The sequence below is a fragment of the Grampus griseus genome (assembly GCF_964374135.1).
Source record: "Grampus griseus genome assembly, chromosome: 8".
Classification (NCBI taxonomy): domain Eukaryota; kingdom Metazoa; phylum Chordata; class Mammalia; order Artiodactyla; family Delphinidae; genus Grampus; species Grampus griseus.
Window position 1 is genome coordinate 99597328 of NC_139002.1, and position 22129 is coordinate 99619456.

At 45.6% G+C, this 22129-nt stretch overlaps 1 protein-coding gene across 2 annotated transcripts in view; it reads right to left on the minus strand.

Moving 5' to 3' along the window:
* Positions 1-19413, minus strand: part of OSBP (oxysterol binding protein) — a gene marked incomplete at its 5' end in the record, with an annotated part of 33698 nt that extends 14285 nt beyond the window's left edge. For both annotated transcript variants that reach the window (XM_082659486.1, XM_082659485.1), the window contains 7 exons: positions 4086-4217; positions 4414-4468; positions 4793-4895; positions 5150-5348; positions 9750-10000; positions 12582-12790; positions 19049-19413. In XM_082659486.1, coding sequence (XP_082515612.1) covers positions 4086-4217; positions 4414-4468; positions 4793-4895; positions 5150-5348; positions 9750-10000; positions 12582-12790; positions 19049-19413 — 1314 coding nt within the window. The remainder of the gene's footprint in view (positions 1-4085; positions 4218-4413; positions 4469-4792; positions 4896-5149; positions 5349-9749; positions 10001-12581; positions 12791-19048) is intronic.
* Between the last annotated feature and the right edge of the window lie 2716 nt (positions 19414-22129).

Genomic DNA, 22129 nt, shown 5'->3' on the forward strand with positions numbered 1-22129 from the left:
GTTTCTGCAGCTGGAGTATTCATGATGGGGGCGAAGAGAGGGCTCTGAGTGCTTCTACCTTCCAAGTTTTAGAGCCAACTTAGGGCACTCAGCCACAGGATGAAGCAAGTGTGTGTCTGCGCACCTCTGTCGGGCAGAAGATGTCCATTCGTGCCACAGATATTTATTGAGCCCTCACGTGTGCCAGACCCTATACAACTCAGCGTATAGAGAAGTGAACAAAAGAGACATTGTCCCCTCATCCCCCAAAGAATGAGCTTCTAAGTTGACTGTCTGGAATTTATGATGACTTTACTACTTTAAAAACTTACTCTAAAAAGAGGTTAGGTTCCCAGGCCAGTCCATAAAGCTTATTTAACCAGCAATACAGCTAAATAAGCCTGAATATCACTAGCCTGAGTTGAGTCCAAAGAAGAGAGGAAGGAAGAAAAAAATGTCCTTTGTATTGAATGGAGCTGACCTAAAGCAAAATTTCAGTTAATAAAACAAACAAAAACAACACTTTTCTTTCCTACAGTCCTACCTCTTTTTATTTTTCTGCATTTTAATCCAACCTTCTACCCCCCAATCTCGGAGTCACATACTACCTTAATGCTTACTGCCCTCCCAATTATGAAACATCTTGTAATTTCCACTACAACAAACTTTGGAAACAAAGTATAAAGGAAAACATCTACTTGAAATACCATCACCCAAAGATAACCACTATTAATAGTTTCATATTTGTTTCTATGCATTTATACATAAAAAAATACTAGAGCCTGCTTTTTCTGAGAAATATTCTAAGCATTTCTCTGTGAAAATTTCCCAAGAGGGAAGTAGGATCTACCCTCAGCTAAAAACACTGTACCACACTCCAAAGCCATGCTGTCCGCACAGAGAAAAGCACTATGATAAGAAAAATGCACACCGAGGGTAAACGGCTGGACAGAACTCAAATCCTCAAGTGTCTTTTTAAAAGACGGTACTTATTAACTATGCCAACAAAATCTCTCCGTGGCAGAACTGCAGGCAACATGCAGTAACATTTCCATACATTTCGAGGAAAATGAGACAGGCGATGTGCTCCGCTGGTGGCTACAGGACAGATGAGAACCACCTGGGCCTAGAATCAGTATATCCTTACTTAGCCCATCACCGCTTATCACACACACACAGCCCTGCCCCCCAACAGCTGTTCCAGGAACTACAGTTTCTCTGAAAGGGCCAAGCTTTTTATACTGGTCATTTTATCCCTCAGAGGGCTAACAGGGAAACAAACAAATCTGAGAATTTACAGTGGAAAGAAGCAGGGCGTTAGTTATATGGCTGATGGAGAGCTGGGCAGCATAACATGACAGCCTGGAGATTAGCAGCGGCAGGAAGCCGTAACTGCTGACAGGCAGGAGGAACAAAGAGCAGTGGTGGTTATTACCGCAGCGCAGAGGCCAGAGGCGTGCACAGAAGCTAAAGCCTCAGGGGGGCCTGCAGTGGAAACTAGAGCCACACAGCTGCTGCCAGAGCATTGCCCAAGAGAATGTAGCCGGGGCAGGGAGTGCCCCGGGACTTCTCCCATCCTCCCGCTCCAAACTCCTTCTGGTACCTTGCACTGGTGGAGCCCAGCCAGAGTCAGCAGGCATGGAAGCCTGAGAAACACAGCCCAGAGGGATCAGTTTTCCTGTGACACAGCACAGAGCAGGGCAAGGGTGAGGACCAGATCCACAGGCCAACAGGTGCCGGACTGCACATTCCTTGTAACGATGTCAACAAGGAAATAATGGTAAAGTAGGACAGAGAGGTCACCTGGACTCAGAACCTATCTCTAAGCAGGAACTGCATTTCTGAGGCTGCAATTTCCAGCCTACCTCTCCACCACTTCCTTCAAGGCACTAGGCAAAGAAGCGGGGCTTCTTTTCAGGCCCCTAGTCAACCACTTATTTTATGCTTCTCCAGTGTGCTTACTCATGGCCATTTCCTGTCTGGAGGTCAATATTTTTCTAACAGAAATCCTATGCACTTACATACAAATCTATTTTTTTCCCAAGACTCAGTTAACTAATTACTTTAACATTTGCTGAATGATACATATGTGCCAGGCACTGGCTAAGCATCAAGGATATAAAGACCAGTCTCTGCCCGTGAAGAACAGTCTATGGAGAGAAAGAAACCACTCACTGGTCCATCAGCCCCAAGAGGCTAGGAGAATGCTAGGAGGCTAGGAGAATGTATGCCGTGCAACTGGCTATGGGCAGAGCCTGCAGCCATCCCCCACTCTCCTTTCTTCCCTTCTTCTGCAAGTAGTTGAATCCCCAATTTTTAACTAGGTCATGCCACCAAGAACAGAAGTCTTCATTTCTAGTCTCCTCTCCAGCTAGCTGAGGCCATATAACTAAGTTCTGGCCAAAGAGATTGAAGGCAAAATGGTTCATGATATTTCCAAGAAGCACCCTTCAAAGGCAGGACATGCCCTTCTCCTCTTTCCCTCTTCCCGCTGACTGGAATGCGATCCTGACGGCCCGAGTTGGAGCAGCCACTTAACACCTGGGAATTGAGGCCACAGGCAGCAGAACAACGGGACAGAAAGGAGCCTGGTCACGACAGTGTGGAGTATCGTACCAGCCCTGGACCACCTACTTCTGGACTTTAACGTGATAATGAGTTAAGCTAATATTTGTTGGCCAGCTTTTTCTGTGAAAGGTTACATAGTAAATATTTAGGCTTCAAGGGCCATACCGCCTCTGTCACACCTACTCAGCACTGCTGTTCTAGGATGAAAGCAGCCACAGGCAATCTGTGAATGAAGGAGCATTTACTGTGTTCCAATAAACTTCACGGACACTGACATGTAAATAGTATGTAATTTTCACATCACAAAATATTATCCTCCTTTTGATATTTTTCAACCATTTAAAAACATAAAAACTATGCTTAGCTTGTAGGCTGTACAGATGGCAGCCAGATGTGGCCCCAGGACCACAGTTTGCTGCCCCCTGGTCTAAACCAACATATTTTGGATTCTTTAAACTGAACCTATACCTGATACACTGATACAACCCCAGGCAGCTAGGCAGTCATTAAACTCTTGGGGAGTGAACCAGCAAGTTAAACCCACTGTCCAGAAATAAACAGTGGCACTTGTTGGAACACAGGGAAGAGACAGCTCACCCTGACCAGATGCACGGGTGAAGGTCTGCTGAAAGAGACGACACCACAGTCGAATCCTGAAAAAAAGGGTATCAGCCAGGACAAAAGAAAAGTGGCATAGGTGGGTGGGAAGCTGATGAAAGTTCGGGCAGAAAGAGCAGTGTGTGCAAATGCCCTGAGGGGAAAAGAAAAAAGATGCCGGTGAGTCCCTGAAGGTAACTCCCAAAGACCAGAACACTGGGCACGTGTATGGGCGGAGCCTTGTCCTTGGGGAGGAAGTATCAAGCCCACTAAGGGACCGGGACTACTCTCAAAGCAGTAGGAGCTAGTAAAGGACTTTAAGCTAAGGAATGACATGACTACATTTGCAATATTGAAAAGATTCCTTTTGAAAACAGTGTGGACAGATTGGAGGAGGGCATGACAGGAGGCAGGGAGGTCAGTCCAAACACCTCCTTCACCAGGGAGATGGTCCACAGCTTCCTGGTTGGAATGAATTGGTTTTGCTTTGGTCTCCCCAAACCTTTGTATGCACAGTACTTCCCATCATAGAAATGAATGTTTTCTACATGTTTTCATGTCTGTCTCTCGAACTACATGCTTCTTGAAAACAGAAACGATGCTGAATTTTATCTTTGCAGGTCCTCAGCACATCTGGCATAGGAATTTGCTCATAAATAACTGTTACTGAACAAATGCATCCGACTCTAGGTGATCTGGAAACATACCAGATCCCTAGCGAAAATTAAAGCAGCTAGTTTTAAGGGATCGTTTATGACTGTAAGGTAACAAGGACCGTGCCACAAACTGCCACAGGAGTGGGTGGAGGCTGTCCCGGCAGCACTCCTCTGGCCGGGGCCTGAAAACTGCCACAGGAGTGGGTGGAGGCTGTCCCGGCCGCACTCCTCTGGCCGGGGCCTGAGAGGCCTTCCGGGCAGAGCCTGGTTGTGCAAGACCCTCACCGGCATGGGGATCTTGGAGAGTTCTTTTCCGATGCAGTTCTTCATGATGCTCCACAAATTGAGGCTATAGTTTGGCTTGTATGGTATCCTCGTTCTCTTTTCCTTCTTGGTCTCTTCCAGCTGATGCTTGTACTAAGCGCAAAAACAAAGCCATTCAATCACTCACAAAGAACAGAAAACCCAGTATTTATAAGCTTCCCTTCCCCCATGCTTAAAAAAAAAACAAAAAAACCCCCAGTACTTTCTGTTTCTCTTAGTACTTTATAAGCAAATCCTTGGGAATGACACCTAAGTCCCCCAGTCTTGGTAATTCCCAAATAAGAGTTACCTGTTCATCAAGGCTGATGTCACTGCTGGCTCCACTGATGTTGCTGCCAGTACGTCTACACAGATGGGAAGCGTATGAGAATTAGCATAAAGATCAGAACTAGAGTTTGGTCCTCACCATGTCTTTACAAAGCAGAATGCTAAGGACACGGCACAAATTTATTGATGAGTGATCAAACGACGACACTTAGAAAGCAGTACGTATGAATAGACATCTCTGGAGAACTTGTTCATGTAAAAAAGCTGACAGTCTTCCACTTACGTAAGGAAAAGAGTCCATATCTTAGTAAACAACTATGACACTTCCACTGAAACATTTCTAACTTTTCCATGGCCAGATATGCTCATTTTGCGGGGGGTGGGAATCAAGAATGACTTACTTGTGGCCCAAATTTTCAGGCATGGTGATGATCTCAGGAGCATCAAAGAACTCATTCTCGTCATCCTCATCACTCACGTCTCCTTTGCCGGAGCAGCACTGACCTGCAAGGAGGAAGCCGCATTTGTTTCCTTGGGCTGCATTTATCAAAACCTGGCACAGCTGGAGCTTTCAAATATTAACCACAAACCTAGTAACAAATGGTAGAAAGCAATGGGGAAGTCAGAAGAATAAAGGGCTCGAATTCCATCTCACATGAGTCGCTGATTCTGGAGAATCTGGAGCTCTCTCTATCAGCTGCAGAAAAGCATGTGGCTAGGATCAGACAGGCCGTCCAAGAGCCAAGCCAGCAGCTCACCTTTGCCAGAAGCAGCGCCGCCAGGAGCGTTTGCCGGCAGCACCGTGGCTCCTCGGAAGGCTCTCTCCAGGTGATTGTGCTGCTTTGCCAGCTGCTCCAGGGTCTCTTCCAGGCGGATACGCTGGTCCCTTTCGTACTGCAGGGACTTCTGCCACTTTTTACTGTGGGTCTGGGCTAACACAAGGAAATCTCTGCAGGCCTGTATGGAGAAAGAGTCGATATAGGTCACCTCAACTCAGCTAGTCAGAGATTCCCCTCAGGCCTCTGTAAGCCCAGTAAGTAACTTTATTCTGGGAACCTGAACTAGCAAATTAAAATGAAAGGCCTTCCCTGTTATTTCACGGTATCAGGGACAGCCAGCTCCATGACACAATCAAGGTCAACTCCAGAAAAAAATATTGAAAGTGGTTGTCATAGTTCTTTCATATTTTCCTGGTCATGAGGACCAAACAACAAATACCAAGTGAGCAACAAACCTAGACAAAGTATTTGTGCAACATCACAAAGGGCAGCTATGTGAACTGCTCCAAAGAAGAAACCTATTGACTAAAAGGTGAGGAAAAGCATGGGATAAGCATGTATTGCTTTCAATACATTCTCAACTAAACTCAAGTCACCTAAAACTGAGGAATTCAGACACTGAGAACAGGGAGTCTGCAGTGAATTAAACCAAATATGGGGAAATTTAATTGGTTTTTATTTTGGTCACTAAGATAACAACTGATCTTAAAAATTAGAAGCCTACCTGATGAATCGAAGAAGAGATCTAGAGACAAAACACAAACCTGACCATATTAGTCCCTTCACTGGCTCCCCATCGACATTAGGACCAAATCCTAACTACTGGTCATGGACATAAATGGCCCTTGTATCCTCCTGTCCAGGCAGCTGGACGCACCCCTGCACCCTGCCATGGAGCCACCCTGAACTGCTCACCCTTTCTCAGACATGCAGATTTCTTTCAGGCCTGCCCATCGGAGCACGTGCTATTTGCTTGGCCTAGAATGCTCTCCTATCCCCTTTCTCTGCTTGGCCAAGTCCTCTCCATTCTTTAAGATCTATGGCAAATGTTACCTCTTCTGTGACCCCCCCCAACCCCCGTCTCTCCTCCACTTTCCACAGCACTTTGCACATATTTCTATTTCACACCATCCACAGCAGGATCGTGACTTTCTCTCCAGATGGACTTGTGAGCCACCTGAAGACACCGTTTACAGCTTATTCACATACTTATCTCCAGCTCCTAACTGAGCTGCTCTGTACATAGCGAGAGCCTGATGCAGTTTGCTTAATAAATAAAGGAAGGGAGCAATGTAAGCTTAAAAGTCTATACCCTGTTAAAGAGAAACTAATAGGTAAATAGAACATCTACTCCCATGGTTTCAACCTTTGCCTATGGGCTGATGCCTACTAAATCAGTAATTCCAGCTCTGCGCTCAGGGAGCTGCAGACCAGACTATCCAATTGCCTACTCAATGGCTCAGAGTAATCTCAGAATCAGTGGGTCCCATATGAACTCACCATGTTCCCTTTCTGACTCTGCATCTCCATCCCAAGAACAGTTCCAGGGCCCTTCCACCTGCCCAAGCCAGAAAACTAAGAGGGATCCTTGATTCTTAGTTTTCTTCCCTCCCCACATCCAATGATCAAATCCTACTGATTTTTCTTCCATACTTCTGGACTCTGTACATTTCTTTTGTTCCTCCACACTCAGAAGCAGTATAGAGGACATACTCTGGAATTGTCACAGCTCCATCCTACTATCTAACTACGGAATTTTTAGCAAGTTACTCATCTTCCTCATCTGTAAACAAAGAATGACAACAGTAGCCATCTCAAAAGTTGTTGCTTAACATGTAAGCACTTAGACCAGGCTCACAGTAATCATTCAATAAGGTGTTATCTATTAAGAGTTAAGCCTGCATCAAAATCGGTCTTATCCTCTTCTAATCCACTACTACCAAGCCCATTGGTAGGATCTGCACACAGCCCCCCACCCCCCATACTTAACTCCTCTTCAGCCTTATCTCTAGCTACTTCCTTGCTTGGGTAACAGTCAACTGCAAGTGGTTCCCAGACTCTGGGAGAGAGGGAGGGATCCACACACACCTCACCTGGATCAACTCTCTTCCCTCACTTCCTTTGAAGAACAGGGGTCACAACTCAAAGTTAGCGAGAGAAGATTATATGCCAGGCACTTTACTGAACACTCGACATCCACTATCTAATAAGAGCCTCTCCACACCCTGAGAGCAGCTACTAGGATCATCACCATTTACAGAAAAGGAACTGGGGGCACCGAGGGACTAGGGTGCCCCAGGTCACAGAGAGGGGAACTGGGGCAGTTGGACTTCAGGACCCCAAACTCTTTGTTGCCTTTTTTTCATAAGAAGACTCTCTCGGGTCTTTCAGAATTTATCTGGGGGGCTACCTTCTCAGATCCTCCTGGTCTGAGCTAGACAATCCCATGGTACTAGAGCACAGCAGCCTGTGCTCACATCTCTCCTGGCATGCAGCACACTCCATAATGATCTGTTCACTTCTCTGGCCCCTCACTGGACGGTAATCTCCCTGCGGGCAGGGACCACAGCCACATTAGTTTTATATCCCCAGCACAGTGCCTAGAACACAGAAGGTGCTCAACAGGTGTTCACTGCATTAGCAAATGCATACGCTAACAGTGTCAAATGCGCTCCCCTGCTTAGCCTCACTCTGATAATAAGAAAAGCTATATCCTAAGCAAGCAAGCAACTGCGTGAAATGAGTGCATTCTTCCTTTGCTATAACACTGCCTGTTTAGAGATGTGATGTGCTAGCATGTCAGTTTTAAGGCCTTGCCATCATCCCCTAAAAGGTATAAAGGAAATAACACAGGGCTAAAAAATGCATTTCCTGCAGTAACTGGCTATAAAAGGGGCAGAGACAGTGCACCCAGAGAGAACAGAATGAGAACTGACACAAACTCTGGATACCTAGAACTCAGGGAAAAAGAACTGTCACCAGGAACGAAGATAAGCATATTTTCAAGAGAAAAGTCCAAAATAAAGTTCTAGTTTTATGAGACATTTTTAAATCAAGAGGTGTTTTATTTAGCAAATTTTTCCTATCAGAGTAGGAAAAAAATTGTCATGGAGGAGGGTGTTCACCTGACACGGATAAAAGGTTAACAGATGGTTGTGTCCTGAGCTGTTCTATTTCAAAAGTATATTTATTTACTACTGATTAAATGACCTGTATGATTTATGAGGTTTCCCTGATCACAGGAGGACCAGAAAAACAGGCACACAGGCACCAAGAAGTACGAGAGTTTGGAAAGAGAGCACACGACCCAACATCAGAAACACAAGCACCAGTGCTGGTCTGCAGAATGGTGCTGGGAGACACTGATCTGCCTGCAGTTCTTAAGGGGACAAAATAATTTCTCTCCTCTACTTCGTGGGAGTCGGAGCACTGAAGAGAGTGTTCAACGCTTCAGAAAATGACACGAAAGTAAAAGTTACTACAACTTTCTATTAAGAAACAAAGGGGTTTTAAGTGCAAAAAAAACAAATTTTCCCTTGGTCATAGGAAAAGACCTTCGATCTCTAAGAGCCACGTGAACGCAACTAATTCTAAGCAGATGCCTTATTATCACTCCTCAAACAAGGAAAAATCTGACCCTAGTGAAGTAAGTTCATCCCATTTAATTAGATAGGAAAACAACAAAAACAAAACCACCACCTGCACAAGCCCCTTCTCAAAGAGCAGTGTTCTCACGTGCCGTATGAAGCATCCTCTCGTGTTCCTATGCGGAAGCTGACGAACCTGCCGGGTGAGGATCAGTCGCCAGCAGAGGAAAAAGGGCGCTGTTTAAACTGTGCACTCATTCCATACCTATCACCCAGTATCGGACACACGTCACCAACGTCAGTGGCACGTTGGGTTTACCTGGAGCCCTGCACCCAAGCAGCCAAAGTATTCCCTAAAGCAACGACAGCACCCGAGCTAGTCAAAAGGAGGCAGAAGCACTGGCCCCTTCTTTTGAAAAGAAAAGTACCCAAGGTTGAATATTTTGTCTTATCACCCAGAATTACCCCTCAAATCCAAGACTCAAGATGGGACTAACCAGGATTACAAGGTTCTCACTAGTACTTAATCCAGCCCCCACTTACCACACTGTAGGCCAGGGTGCGTTAGCAAAGTAGGGGTCAGACTCCAACCAAAATCTCAAAGAACATGGAAGTGGAAAGGGCCCATGAAGACCTTTCAGTTCCAACAGATTTAGAGAAAAATAGATAGATAGATAGATAGGTAGATAGATAGAACCACAACCCAGAGAGGTGAAGGGACTCAACTAACATCACCATCAGATGCCCTGCTGGTGGCAGACGCAGGGCTGGAGCAGAGTCCTCCTGACCATTCAAGCAGAGCGGGAATGTCATTCCATCTGTGCACCCTGTTCCATTTCATGCAACAAAAAAAATGTAACTCAAATCCCTTGAACGATTAAGCAGGACCTAACGTCCTATGCTTTACCAACTACAATTTTCCAGCATTTGGGAAGAATTACATTTCAAAGAGGGAAAGAAGCAAAAAGCAAGGCAGACATGTGCGCGCTTACGTTGATCATGGCGTTGGACGTTATCCTGAAGAGCGTGGCCCGCTCGTTGACCTGTTTGATCTTCTCGTTGCTCTCGGCCGGCAGCCGCAGGGACTCCAGCTCGCTGAGCGAGCGCTGCAGTGCCGTGCCGTGCTTGGCGATCAGGTCGTTGCATGTGCTCAGGTCCTCCACTTTGCTGGACAGGGTCCGCAGGGTGTTCTGCAGCTCGGTCTTGTCGGTTTGTGAGACGGACTCTTCATCTCCTGACTCATCTGTATGGGCGGAAAGGTGAGTGATAGGACTCCAAGCCCAGGGCTGAGAGTCGGAACCCTACCCACTCTGCCCACAACCAAACTGACACTCTTCAGGTTGTGCGTTCTGACCGACTGAGAGCTCACCATTGCCAGGCGATTCGCCTACAGGTGGTCCACAGCCCACCTGTGTCACAAACAGCTGGGGTACTACTACTTTTTTTTTCCTGGGACAGACAACAATAAGCAATTTTTCTGCTCACGCCTTTTTCCTTCTAGTTTTACTGACATATAATTGACATATAGCACTGCTACAAGTTTAAGGTGTACAGCATATACACCTTACATATATTGTGAAATGGTTAAAATAAGTTAACCTCCATCATCTCATATAGATACAAAAAGAAGGTTTTTTTCCCCTTGTGATGAGACTTTTAGGATCTACTCTCTTAACAACTTCCAAATACACCGAACGGCAGTGTTAGCTACAGTCATCATGTTGCATTTTCATCCCCAGGACTTACTTATCTTATAACTGGAAGCTTGTACCTTTCTTTTTTAATCTGTTTTTTTTTTTTTTTGGCGGTGTTGGGTCTTCGTTGCTGTGAGTGGGCTTTCTCTAGTTGCGGCGAGTGGGGGCTACTCTTCGTTGCGGTGCGTGGGCTTCTCGTTGCGGTGGCTTCCCTTGTTGCAGAGCACAGGCTCCAGGCGTGCGGGCTTCAGTAGTTGCAGCACGTGGGCTCGGTAGTTGTGGAGCACAGGCTTAGTTGCTCTGCGGCACGTGGGATCTTCCCGGAACAGGGATTGAACCCGTGTCCCCTTCATTGGCAGGCGGATTCTTAACCACTGCGCCACCAGAGAAGTCCCTGGAAGCCTGTACTTTTTGACCACCCTCCTCCATCCCCTCATGTCCCAACCCTGGGGTTCTTCTTAAAGGTGCAGTCTCTGGCCCCACCCCCAGAAAAACCTTGATTTGGCTGGTGTGAGGCAAGGTCCAGAAATCTGTACTTCGAATAAGCTGTCTGGGTAACTCTGATGCACATTGAGGTTTGCGAACCAGTGATCCAGAGGACAGGATGGAGAAGCTATATGGCTCTTGGGGCTGGGAATGAATTATTGAGCCTTTTAACCCTAGCTTGAGGGTCCCAATCCAGTCACACTGATTATTAGTGCAAATCCACTATCATCTGTTGGGTGATCAGTGGGCCTGTATGACATGGGTTGAGAACTGCAGTCTAGATGCTCTCTGTAAACCATGTCCACATCATCAAAAGACTCATTAACGTATCTTTTCTAAAGGAGAGCTCAGGAACTTCAGGATGAGCTCATCTGCCACTAAAGCCACCCCTGCACTGAAAGCTGTGCAAGGTCTTCTGTTAAATGACTTTCAAATAATAAGTCAAGCAGAGAGCTGTGTTGTGCCTCTTGCTATCAGTTTTGTCCTTAACACTTTGTCACTGCAAAGTTCTTTTCCAGCAATGTCACTTCCTTTGGGGGAGCTAAAATCAGCACTAAAATCAAAACAAAAGAAACAAGGAAGGACCTGCCCTATCTGTTAGGCAAACAGGCAGGGCCAGAGTCAAAATATAACCTGTTACCCGGAGATTTACAAAGCAGCAAACTCTCCTTTCATTGCTTAAGAGATATTAAACACAGCATGGGAAAGAACAAGGGATAAGAAACACAAGAGATGAACAGAAGTTAGCAGGTGAGCATCTTGGTCAGCTCTAAGTGAACAAGCTCAGAACGACTAAACTATCAACATCTGCAGGGAAATCCTACCATTTTCCTTTAAGAAAAATCAAAACATAATTAGATTGTTCTTTTTAGTGAGACTATGGTAGCAAAATAAAGATTTTTCACAGAAAATGTCACATATAATTATTATTTTTTTAATGTGCCTCAAGCATGAAACAGCTCTGGCCACCAGCCCAGGCACCAAGCTGGGCTGAACAAAGGGCTGGGCACTCCTCTGCCCAGACTGATATAAGAGCAGCACCACCCATCAGGTGTCTCTTTGCCTACTGCCAGGGGGTTTCACATACAATGTTTCTGGCCATCTACGAAGACTGTTGGTTTCAATTCAACCAGAAAAGAGTTAAGTAAGAAGATGTCAGGAGAAAAGAAAAAAGTAAGGACAGATCCAAAGTGTGAGTTGTAATAATCCTGACTGATCTATCAATAAAATAATTATTTCTCAAAATTTTAAGGTAGTCAGTTGGCATTAAGAGCCAAAAGGATAACATATGCTCCTAAGACAGCTTCCCAATCTGAACAACTCTGGCATTTGGGGCCAGCTACCTCTCTGCTGTGGGGCTGCCCTGTGCATCGGCAGGAGGTTCAGCAGCACCTCTGGCCTCTACTCCCTAAAGGCCATTAGCACCACCAATGCTCAGCCTTCGCCAAATGTCCCCTTTGGGGCAGAATTGCCCCCAGCTGAAAAGCAGCACTCCAGGAGAAATTCTGCCTGGTGAGCAGAAGGCTGAGACATCCAGGAGATAGCTGCTAATTAAATGACAATGACAATGAGGGACAAAATAAGATTCGTGCATAAGAGGGGCAAACAGAATGTTCCCCAGACACAATATTCTTTGCTCCCTACCTGATTCTGCCAGCATCTTCACAGCCTTGGCCTTGGCCAGTTCTAGGGCTGTGACCCAGCGCTGCCGCTCTACTTCTGAGCTCGCCTTCAGATGGTAGGTCTGAGCACCCCCATTGGAAATGATGAAGTTGCAGGAGTCCTCCACTGTGATGTTGGCTGTGGCGAGGTTGATGGTACCCCGGCAGGTATGTCTCATTTCTGCCTTTGACCTGCAATAACGAGCCGAAGACAAGCTAAGTAGGAAGTCGATGCGTGCTTTATCCTTCATGACATTCCATTTCATAACTCTAAGCCTTTCGAAAATACAGCAGTCTTAGGAACTAGCAAGTTCTAATATTTCCCTCAAATGGCTCCCTAAAATTCAAAAAACAATCAGTAGGGATTTCCTTTCAGAGCCTATAAGATTTTATTGCTCTGCTGTCCCTCTCACCCTTAGCTTTTAAAGAATAGGCTTCACTGACGGATAACTACATACGGTATTAACCCAACGATTTTAAGAGTACAATTTAGTGAGTTTTGACAAATATATACAATTGTGCTACCACCTCCACAATCAAGATGTAGAACATTTCCATCACCCCAGAAAGTTCCCTCATGCCCTTTTGCAGTCAGGAATTACCTTTTACTTAGCAAGATATAATTATGAAATAGTGCTTTATAAACTCATGCAACAAAATTCTGTAAAATAATCTTATTCTCTAAGAGAAAGAATAGCTCCATTTTACATGTATTGAACAACCCACTCCCCCAACTATAACTCAGCCCAAATGAAATTCTCGTACTACTCTTAACAACTATCTTGCAGAAGTGTAAGGCACCCTTAGACGTTTAGAGTATTAAATACTGACTACAGCTCAAATGATATGAAATAGGAATAACTAGCTTTCTGTGGGAGTAAAGAAAGAATAATCATTAAAGAATCACCAGGTGGAATAATCTTTCTGGAATATATTCTTTCCTAAGGTCCACTGACCTCTATTGGTGGGAACTCCTAAGCCATCCTATTAATAGCTAGGAGAGATTCAGCAAATCTGTTCTCAGAGGACTGGGTATAAAAATTTTCCCCATTTCTACTGACTGACAGTTCTATTAATAGACTAACTTTTGAACTTTACAGCACTGGTTGGTGACAACAAGCTACAAGAGACCTGGCATAAAAGATCAAGCTGCTAGCACAACTGAGAGTACAGGGCAAACTGTGCTCATTTCCCCCACCCGCTGATTATGCCCAGGGACCTGCATGTTGAGACTGCAGTTTTTCCCTGACCAACTTGGAACATAAAGAGGTCAAAGTCCTTTGCCAACTGCCACAGTGCAAAGCAGAGCCGTTTCTCTTTCACGAGTGCCAAGCGGCCAAACATACCTGGCACGTCCAGAATTCCTGCATGCCAGAGACGACACACACTCCATCTCTGGAAACTAAGATTTGGTGGCTTTGAGAAAGTCTGTGTGCTGTGTTTAGGAAGACAGATTTGCTATCGTTCGGTTTGTCCCATGAAACTGGTTTTTCTTCCTCAGATGCACAAATGAGCAGTAGGGGATGGCCGGGGCGGGGGGAGGGGGGTACGGGTCCTCAACAAACCAGGCCATCTTCCATCGCGCCCGCACCTGCCACACTGTAACGTGAATCCCTGGTTTTTCTATTCTTACCTCCCCTCCCCTGCCCCCAAGCTTCAGTTACATTATGAATAATGCAGGCTGAATTACAGACCCGCAGCTGACAGGCCAGCTCACCCTTGCTTTCTACTCCAAAGGTGTTGCTTGGACCGTCTACCACACTCCTCACAACGTGTTGGTATATTCCACAAGCCACTTCCTAGGAATCTCTTCTGCTTGGGTCATCTTCATGAACTAAAGAAGTTTCTCAAATCACATAATGTCTGTAGCAGTTTTTAAAATACCAAAGAACTCTGGAAGTAGGGCGGGCTTAACTTCGGAGCTCTTGGGTTCAAGCAGGTACACCTATGCTTATAAATGGTGAGTGCAGAGGCGAGAAAGACATGCTTTTCAGAGTGCAAGATAAGTTCTTTAGGCACCTCAGTATTAGGTGGTATTTTCTGGTTAGTAAGGTCTTCCCTGAAAAGGCCAGCCGAAATAGTAACTCAGTCTCTAGAGGCTAGCCAGGAAAACTAATACTATGAGCTTGTCATGATGTGTCTAGGAGAGCTGGGGTTCTACATATGGTTTTAAGTAACCGGAGATCTGTGTAACTTTGTGAGGAAGAACAGGATAGGTAAAAAGAAGGCTTGCCAAAGCCTATTAGGACAGTTCATCAGAGCATGCGTCTAGGAAGTACTCAGCTAAAAAGAAAACAGTATTTTGTAAAAGGCATATACAAGATACGATTGGTTTTGGAGGCAAGAAAAGCAGGAGGAAAGACGAGTTGGCTAAATAAGGAGATGGGGTCCCAAAGAACCTGTTCGAAAGAATAAACTACCAATTTGTTGATAGGAAGTACTTCAATGTGATTCTGAGGGTAGTGTGTAGATTTGATAACTTTGGATCCTGTTGCTTGGTTGGTGTGTGGGTGGAACCATCTTAGCTGGCAAGGACAGGCCCGTGGTATATTTCCCAATATGTGGTTTGATATGTTTTGGAAGTAGTTTTAGCTGTAGTCAGACACGTACCACTAGCTACTGTAAGAGAGAAGTGAAAAGGGGTTACAAGTACTTAAAAGATAGCAACATACAGGTTATTACTGTCCAACCAAGATCAATACTGATCAAGACTGGTACTGATCAAAGGCTCAACTGGGCTAGAAAGCAGATTTGATTAGGAACTTGGATGAGGAAAAATGACCACACATTAAGGCCCTCAGCTGATACACAACTTTTGAAAATGGGGAATCAGTGTTAACAGTGACTTACAAGCCAAGTTAGGACATGAATCAATTGAACATTAGAATGATGGCCAGTGTAACAGGAAAACATGAACCTGAGTAGGGGAAAAACTCTGGAGCAGACTAAAATTTTAGATTTGTGATTTAACCTTAAACTGATAGTCCTGGATCAGTAATTAGAAAGGGTTAAAATGGAAATCAACTCTGAATATAATAATGCAAATGATATACATAAGCCAAAGCAATCCTGAGAAAGAAAAACAGAGCTGGAGGAATCAGGCTCCTTGACTTCAGACTATACTATGGAGCTACAGTGATAAAGACAGTATGGTACTGGCACAAAAACAGAAATACAGATCAATGGAACAGGATAGAAAGCCCAGAGGTAAACCCACACACATATGGTCACCTTATCTTTGATAAAGGAGGCAAGAATATACAATGGAGAAAGGACAGCCTCTTCAATAAGTGGTGCTGGGAAAACTGGACAGCTATATGTAAAAGAATGAAATTAGAACACTCCCTAACACCATACACAAAAATAAACTCAAAATGGATTAAAGACCTAAATGTAAGGCCAGACATTATAAAACTCTTACAGGAAAACATTGGCAGAACACTGTACGACATACATCACAACAAGATCCTTTTTGACCCACCTCCTAGAGAAATGGAAATAAAAACAAAAATAAACAAATGGGACCTAATGCAACTTAAAAGCTTTTGCACAGCAAAGGAAACCATAAACAAGGCGAAAAAACAACCCTCAGAATGGGAGAAAATATTTGCAAACGAAGCAACTGACAAAGGATTAATCTCCAAAATATACAAGCAGCTCATGTAGCTCAATATCAAAAGAACAAACAATGCAATCCAAAAATGGGCGGAAGACCTAAACAGACATTTCTCCAAAGAAGACATACAGATGGCCAACAAACACATGAAAGGATGCTCAACACCACTAATCATTAGAGAAATGCATATCAAAACCACAATGAGGGGGCTTCCCTGGTGGCGCAGTGGTTGAGAGTCCGCCTGCCGATGCAGGGGACACGGGTTCCTGCCCTGTTCCAGGAAGATCCCACGTGCCGCGGAGCGGCTGGGCCCTTGAGCCATGGCCGCTGAGCCTGCGCGTCCGGAGCCTGTGCTCCGCAACAGGAGAGGCGACAACAGTGAGAAGCCCGCGTACCGCAAAAACAAAAACAAAACTAAAAACACCACAATGAGGTATCACCTCAGAGCAGTCAGAATGGCCATCGTCAAAAAATCTACAAACAATAAATGCTGGAGAGGGTGTGGAGAAAAGGGAACCCTCTTGCACTGTTGGTGGGAATGTAAATTGATATAGCCACCATGGAGAACAGTATGGAGGTTCCTTAAAAAACTAAAAATATAACTACCATACGACCCAGCAATCCCACTACTGGGCATATACCCTGAGAAAACCATAACTCAAAAAGCGTCATGTACCACAATGTTCACTGCAGCACTATTTACAACAGCCAGGACGTGGAAGCAACCTAAGTGTCCATCGACAGATAAATGGATAAAGAAGATGTGGCACATATATACAGTGGAATCATTAGCTATAAAAATAAACGAAATTGAGTTATTTGTAGTGAGGTGACTGGACCTAGAGACTGTCATACAGAGTGAAGTAAGAAAGAGAAAAACAAATACCCTGTGCCAACACATATATATGGAATCTAAAAAAAATTGTTCTGATGAACTTAAGGGGAGGACAGGAATAAAGACGCAGACATAGAGAATGGACTTGACACAGGGAGGGGGAAGGGTAAGCTGGGACGAAGTGAGAAAGTAGCACTGACATATATAGACCACCAAATGTAAAACAGATAGCTAGTGGGAAGCAGCCGCATAGCACAGGAAGATCAGCTCGGTGCTTTGTGACCACCTAGAGGGGTGGGAGGGAGATGCAAGAGGGAGGGGATATGGGGATATATGTATACGTATAGCTGATTCACTTTGTTATACAGCAGAAACTAACACAACATTGTAAAGCAATTATACTCCAATAAAGATGGTAAAAAAAAAAAAAGAAACGTAATACACAAGTGTTCACAATTAATGTGGCTTAAGCAGTGAGGATGTGCTAAGGTATTTTCCACTGTTAGAGACCAGATAAGCCTGTGTTCCTACTTTAACAACCTCCAACCCCCATCATTTTTTTTTTTTTTTAGAAACTGTTCATTCTCCATCAATCCAACTCCCATCTTCAATTTCCTCTCAAAATTCTTTAAGAGCCAATACAATGGAGTTGGTGGAAAAGAGATTCGTTCACCCAAACCCTCCTGGTGGCAAAGTGACTACTGGCAGAGGAAAAGAAATATAGAGTGAGCCGTTCTTAACAACACTGTTTTGGGGCCCAAATAGAATGGTCTTTATAAAAAGATTTCACTTAGAAATGCCATTATATTAAGCAAAATCTCCCTTACAGGGAACTTCTATACATTTTGTATGAAATATACATAGTATCATGATCTATAAATGTACTAGCTATGGATAAGTAGTTATCTCTATATCTGACTGATCCATGTAACACTAACCTGGGTTTTAGGTTGTGTTGGTGTGAAAAGAATTAGTTTCAAATCCTGACTCAAGACCTTGGGAAAGTTGCCCAAGCTAAGTCTCCGTTTCCTCATTGGTAAGATGGGAATATCTCCTAACTTCCAGATTGTTTTGGGGAGTCAAAGAATACCGTATGTTAAACACCCATCCAAACTGTCCAGCACTCAGGAAATGTTTATGTCCTGTCTCCAAATTCAGTGCCCTAACCTCTCTATCTATAGTAACATGAGTAGCCAAAAGCATGTTATGTTGTGAGAAGATTGTGGGTGACCGTAAAAATATATTGAACATCCCAAAACAAGCATTTTTGAACAGAAGCAGTCATACAAAAGACACGGACTCTTCTCTTAATGAAACTTAAACCTCACTGACCAGAGAGATCCCAGAAATACTGGATGGAACACTTAATGATTCCCACAGGAGGACGTGGGGCAGGCAAAAAGAAACACTGGAGTGCACTTCTCCATTCTGGTCTGCCCAGAAGGCGAAAGCCTAGGCAAATCTTGAAGAGATAAAGAGAGGGGACAGATACCGAGGCCACCCTACGCGTGGTGTCCTTGTGCTTGAATGTGGAGACAGCAAAGGCGGGTACATAAAGGGCTGCTAATAACCTTGAATTCTGGAGACTAGGCACAGAAAGCTAAGCCTTGGGACTTTTTACAGTAAGTTCCTTGCGAGCGGTGCCTGGACTTTGCCCTCCCATACGTGTCCCTTAAACACCTACAACAGCGCCTTCCTTGCAGAATTAATCACTGCACCGATGCGCTGTTGGAAACCCAATGGAAGAGTAGATGCTCTCCGAACAACTGGAAGGGCCAGGGACCGAGGGGAAGGTATGGCACTAAGGGTGGATCACCCAGGTGGAGCGGTAAGTCCTGGGGCGTTCACTTTCGTGATGGTGGACTCGTGTCGCGGGCTGTCAAAGAGCGCAAGTGAGGAAAAGGGGCCTGGGGCGACCTTGGCTGCTGCGCGGGCTGGAGAGGGTAACGGCACAGGGGCTGTGGGCTGCAGTGGGGGACGGTGCCCCGGAAGCAGTTACCTGTAGTAGCTCAGGAGCCCGTTGCTCAGCACGAACCACCGCCGCTGGTAGCCTTTGATATAATTGGTCCATTTGAAGAGCCAGCCCTCGCGAGCGGAGCCCGAACCCCCAGCGCCCGAGCCCCCCGCCGGCGGCGCAGGAGCCGAGCCCGCCGCCGCCACTCCCCCGGCCCCGGGGCCCGGGCCGCCCGCAGCCACCGCGGCCACCGTGCCCGGGGCGATCCCAGAGCTCGGCCCCGAGTCTCCGCGGCCACCGGCGCCGCCTCCTCCCACTATGGGGGGACCGGCGCCGCCGCCGCCGCCGCCCGGGGCCGCAATGGCTGCCGGGCCCGGGCCCACTACTCCTCTCAGCTCCGTCGCCGCCATGAGCCGCCGCCGCCCGGAGATACAGGACCGGAACCGCCTACGAGAGCCGCCGTCGCCGCCCGGAGGGCCCCACTCGGCTAGCGCATCAGCCGCCGCCGCGCAGCGTCCCCGCCCAGCCAGGCCGGCCGCGGGGAGGAGGGCTCTGCCGCCGGGAAGGAGGAAGTCGATTGGTGACGCTGAGTGTCACTTGCGGAAGACCCCTCGGGCATTGGCATTTCTCTTGGGCCTGTCATTCCACCAGCGCCCAGTGAGAGCCCGTGGTGGGACGCTTCCGCCAGGCACGCCGTTGATTGGTGCAGGTGAAGGCCAATCAGACTCATGAAAAGCTCATTGGTGCTTTCCCGAAGTCTCCAGCGCTCAGGGAGGACTCGAGAATGCAGACTACCCAGCCAGTGTGATTGTCGATTGGCTAGGACTTCTGCCACTCATTTTAGTTTATGCCTCCGTCACCGCCACGTAACCCCCTCCCATCACTTTTCTCCTCGCCCCTCTTCCGCCCTTACGGATTGGTGGTTCGTATCAGCTGCTCAACCTTTTCTACCATTTGCAGAAAGAGTTGAGGAGAAAGGGGAGGAGTGTAGTCTCCACAGCCTCACTTTCATTTTTTATTGGTTGGAAAGGATGCCACTCACAGTCGGCGGAGAGACGGAGCGGTGATTGGAGATGATTGGTTCCGGGAATTGTCTGTGAAAGCAGGAGCATATCAATGCTAACCAATGAAAGAAACAGATTGAGAAAGGGGCAGGTCAGGGCAGCCAATAAAACCAGGGAAGGGCACTTGCGGGGCGTGCTCGCCTGCTTCCACCTTTGTGGAAGTTTGCGAGAGGCGAAAGCGAGTCAGCTTCTTTAAAACGTTTTTTGATGTATGGGCAGTGTTGGGAATCCCTCTCTCTGAGTTAAGATTTCCATAGTTTCTTGTTGAGAACAGTGTTTCTCAGTACTCAGCCCCTGCCTAAGTCTCTCCCTTCTAGGGCCCCCTTCTAGCAGCTGGCTCCAAGCTGGAGGCCTGAATTCCTGGGGAGCCCAGAAATGTCTTCCCCAGTTTCCTCCTGAATCCACCATCCTAATTCCTTTGCCTGGTTTGCTCATCGTCGCGCCACACCCCTTATCTCTTGATTGTAGACTGTTATAAGCTTCTCCTAATTCTGTTCCACGAGTTTCTGACCCAGCTGTGAGGAGAAAATAGACTGAAGACCTGACTTTACGCGTACTTCCGAACGGCGTCTCTAACAGTCCTAAAGGCCCTTGTTGGTTTTAGCATCATAAGCGCACATGTATATGCTTAACTTTGCACAGAGAATAGTTATTTTTAGATAAATTGACTTTGTTTACACATTTATGAAAGTCATAAATTCAGTAACTCATTTAACGTTTAGACGTTGTGAACTGTTGTTACAAACGGAGCTTTGGGGGGAACCTGGTATCTGTTACATTTTGCTAGTTTTGCTGGACAAGAGAAATAGCTGTTAGGCGTTGTAAAACAAATTGCTTTTTCTTGGCAATGTGCTTCACGGTATCAGGAAAATAAAATATTTCTTAAAAGATCCTTTTTCTGGGCTTCCCTGGTGGTGCAGTGGTTGAGAGTCCGCCTGCCGATGCAGGGGACACGGGTTCGTGCCCCGGTCTGGGAAGATCCCACATGCCGCGGAGTGCCTGGGCCCGTAAGCCATGGCCACTGAGCCTGCGCGTCCGGAGCCTGTGCTCCGCAACGGGAGAGGCCACAACAGTGAGAAGACCACGTACCGCAAAAACAAAACAAAACAAACAACAACAAAAGGTCCTTTTTCTGAAAACGTTTTTAAAAGAAAAGGAATATCTATTGAATTCTGGAGAGAGAATGCACTTTGAAAATCTGCAGTTAGATGTAGGCTATTTGGGATTAATTGTTGTTGTTTTAACTCAACTAAAGTGAATCCCTTTATGCTTGAGTCCTGCCTTTGCTACTTACTGGCTCTCTGGCTTTGGAAAAGTCATTTAAGCACTCCAAGCCTCAGTATTCGTTTCTGTTAAATAGGGATAAAGCCTTATAGCGATTCTGTTGTGATTAAATGCATACGAACGTGTTTGATAAACTAAACAGCTACAAAAACGTAAGGTGTTACAGGGGCTGGAGGAACCAGATAAACAACACCCCCAAGGAGACAATCAAGTAAATAAAAAATGTGAGACATTCTATAAGACAACTGGTTTTACAGAAGATAAGATATAAAGATTAAGGAAAAGTGATATCATAACAAAGAGTCACGTGGTGATTGTTGTAACTTTTTTTTAATTTAAAAAAGAAACCCACACAATCAAATGCTTGACTGGATTCTGGTTCTGAAAAAACAAACAAACAAAAAAACCCCAAAAACTGCTTTTCAGACATTTGGGGGATAACTGGGGAAATTTGAAAATGGACTGGTATTAGATGATCTAATACCAGTAAAAAGCAGTTATTACATTTGTTCAATGTATTTGTTCAATGTATGTATGTTCAATGTAGGTATGATGGATATGAGTGAAAGCATCTTTAGAATCTGGAGAAATAGCCTCTTCAATAAGTGGTATTGGGGAAACTGGACAGCTACCTGCAAAACAATCAAACTGGACTACCCTCTCACACCATATTGAAAAATAAATTCAAAACGGATTAAAGACTTAAATGTAAGGCCCGAAGCCATAAAACTTCTAGAAGGAAACATCGGCAGTATGCTCTTTGACATAAGTCTTAGAA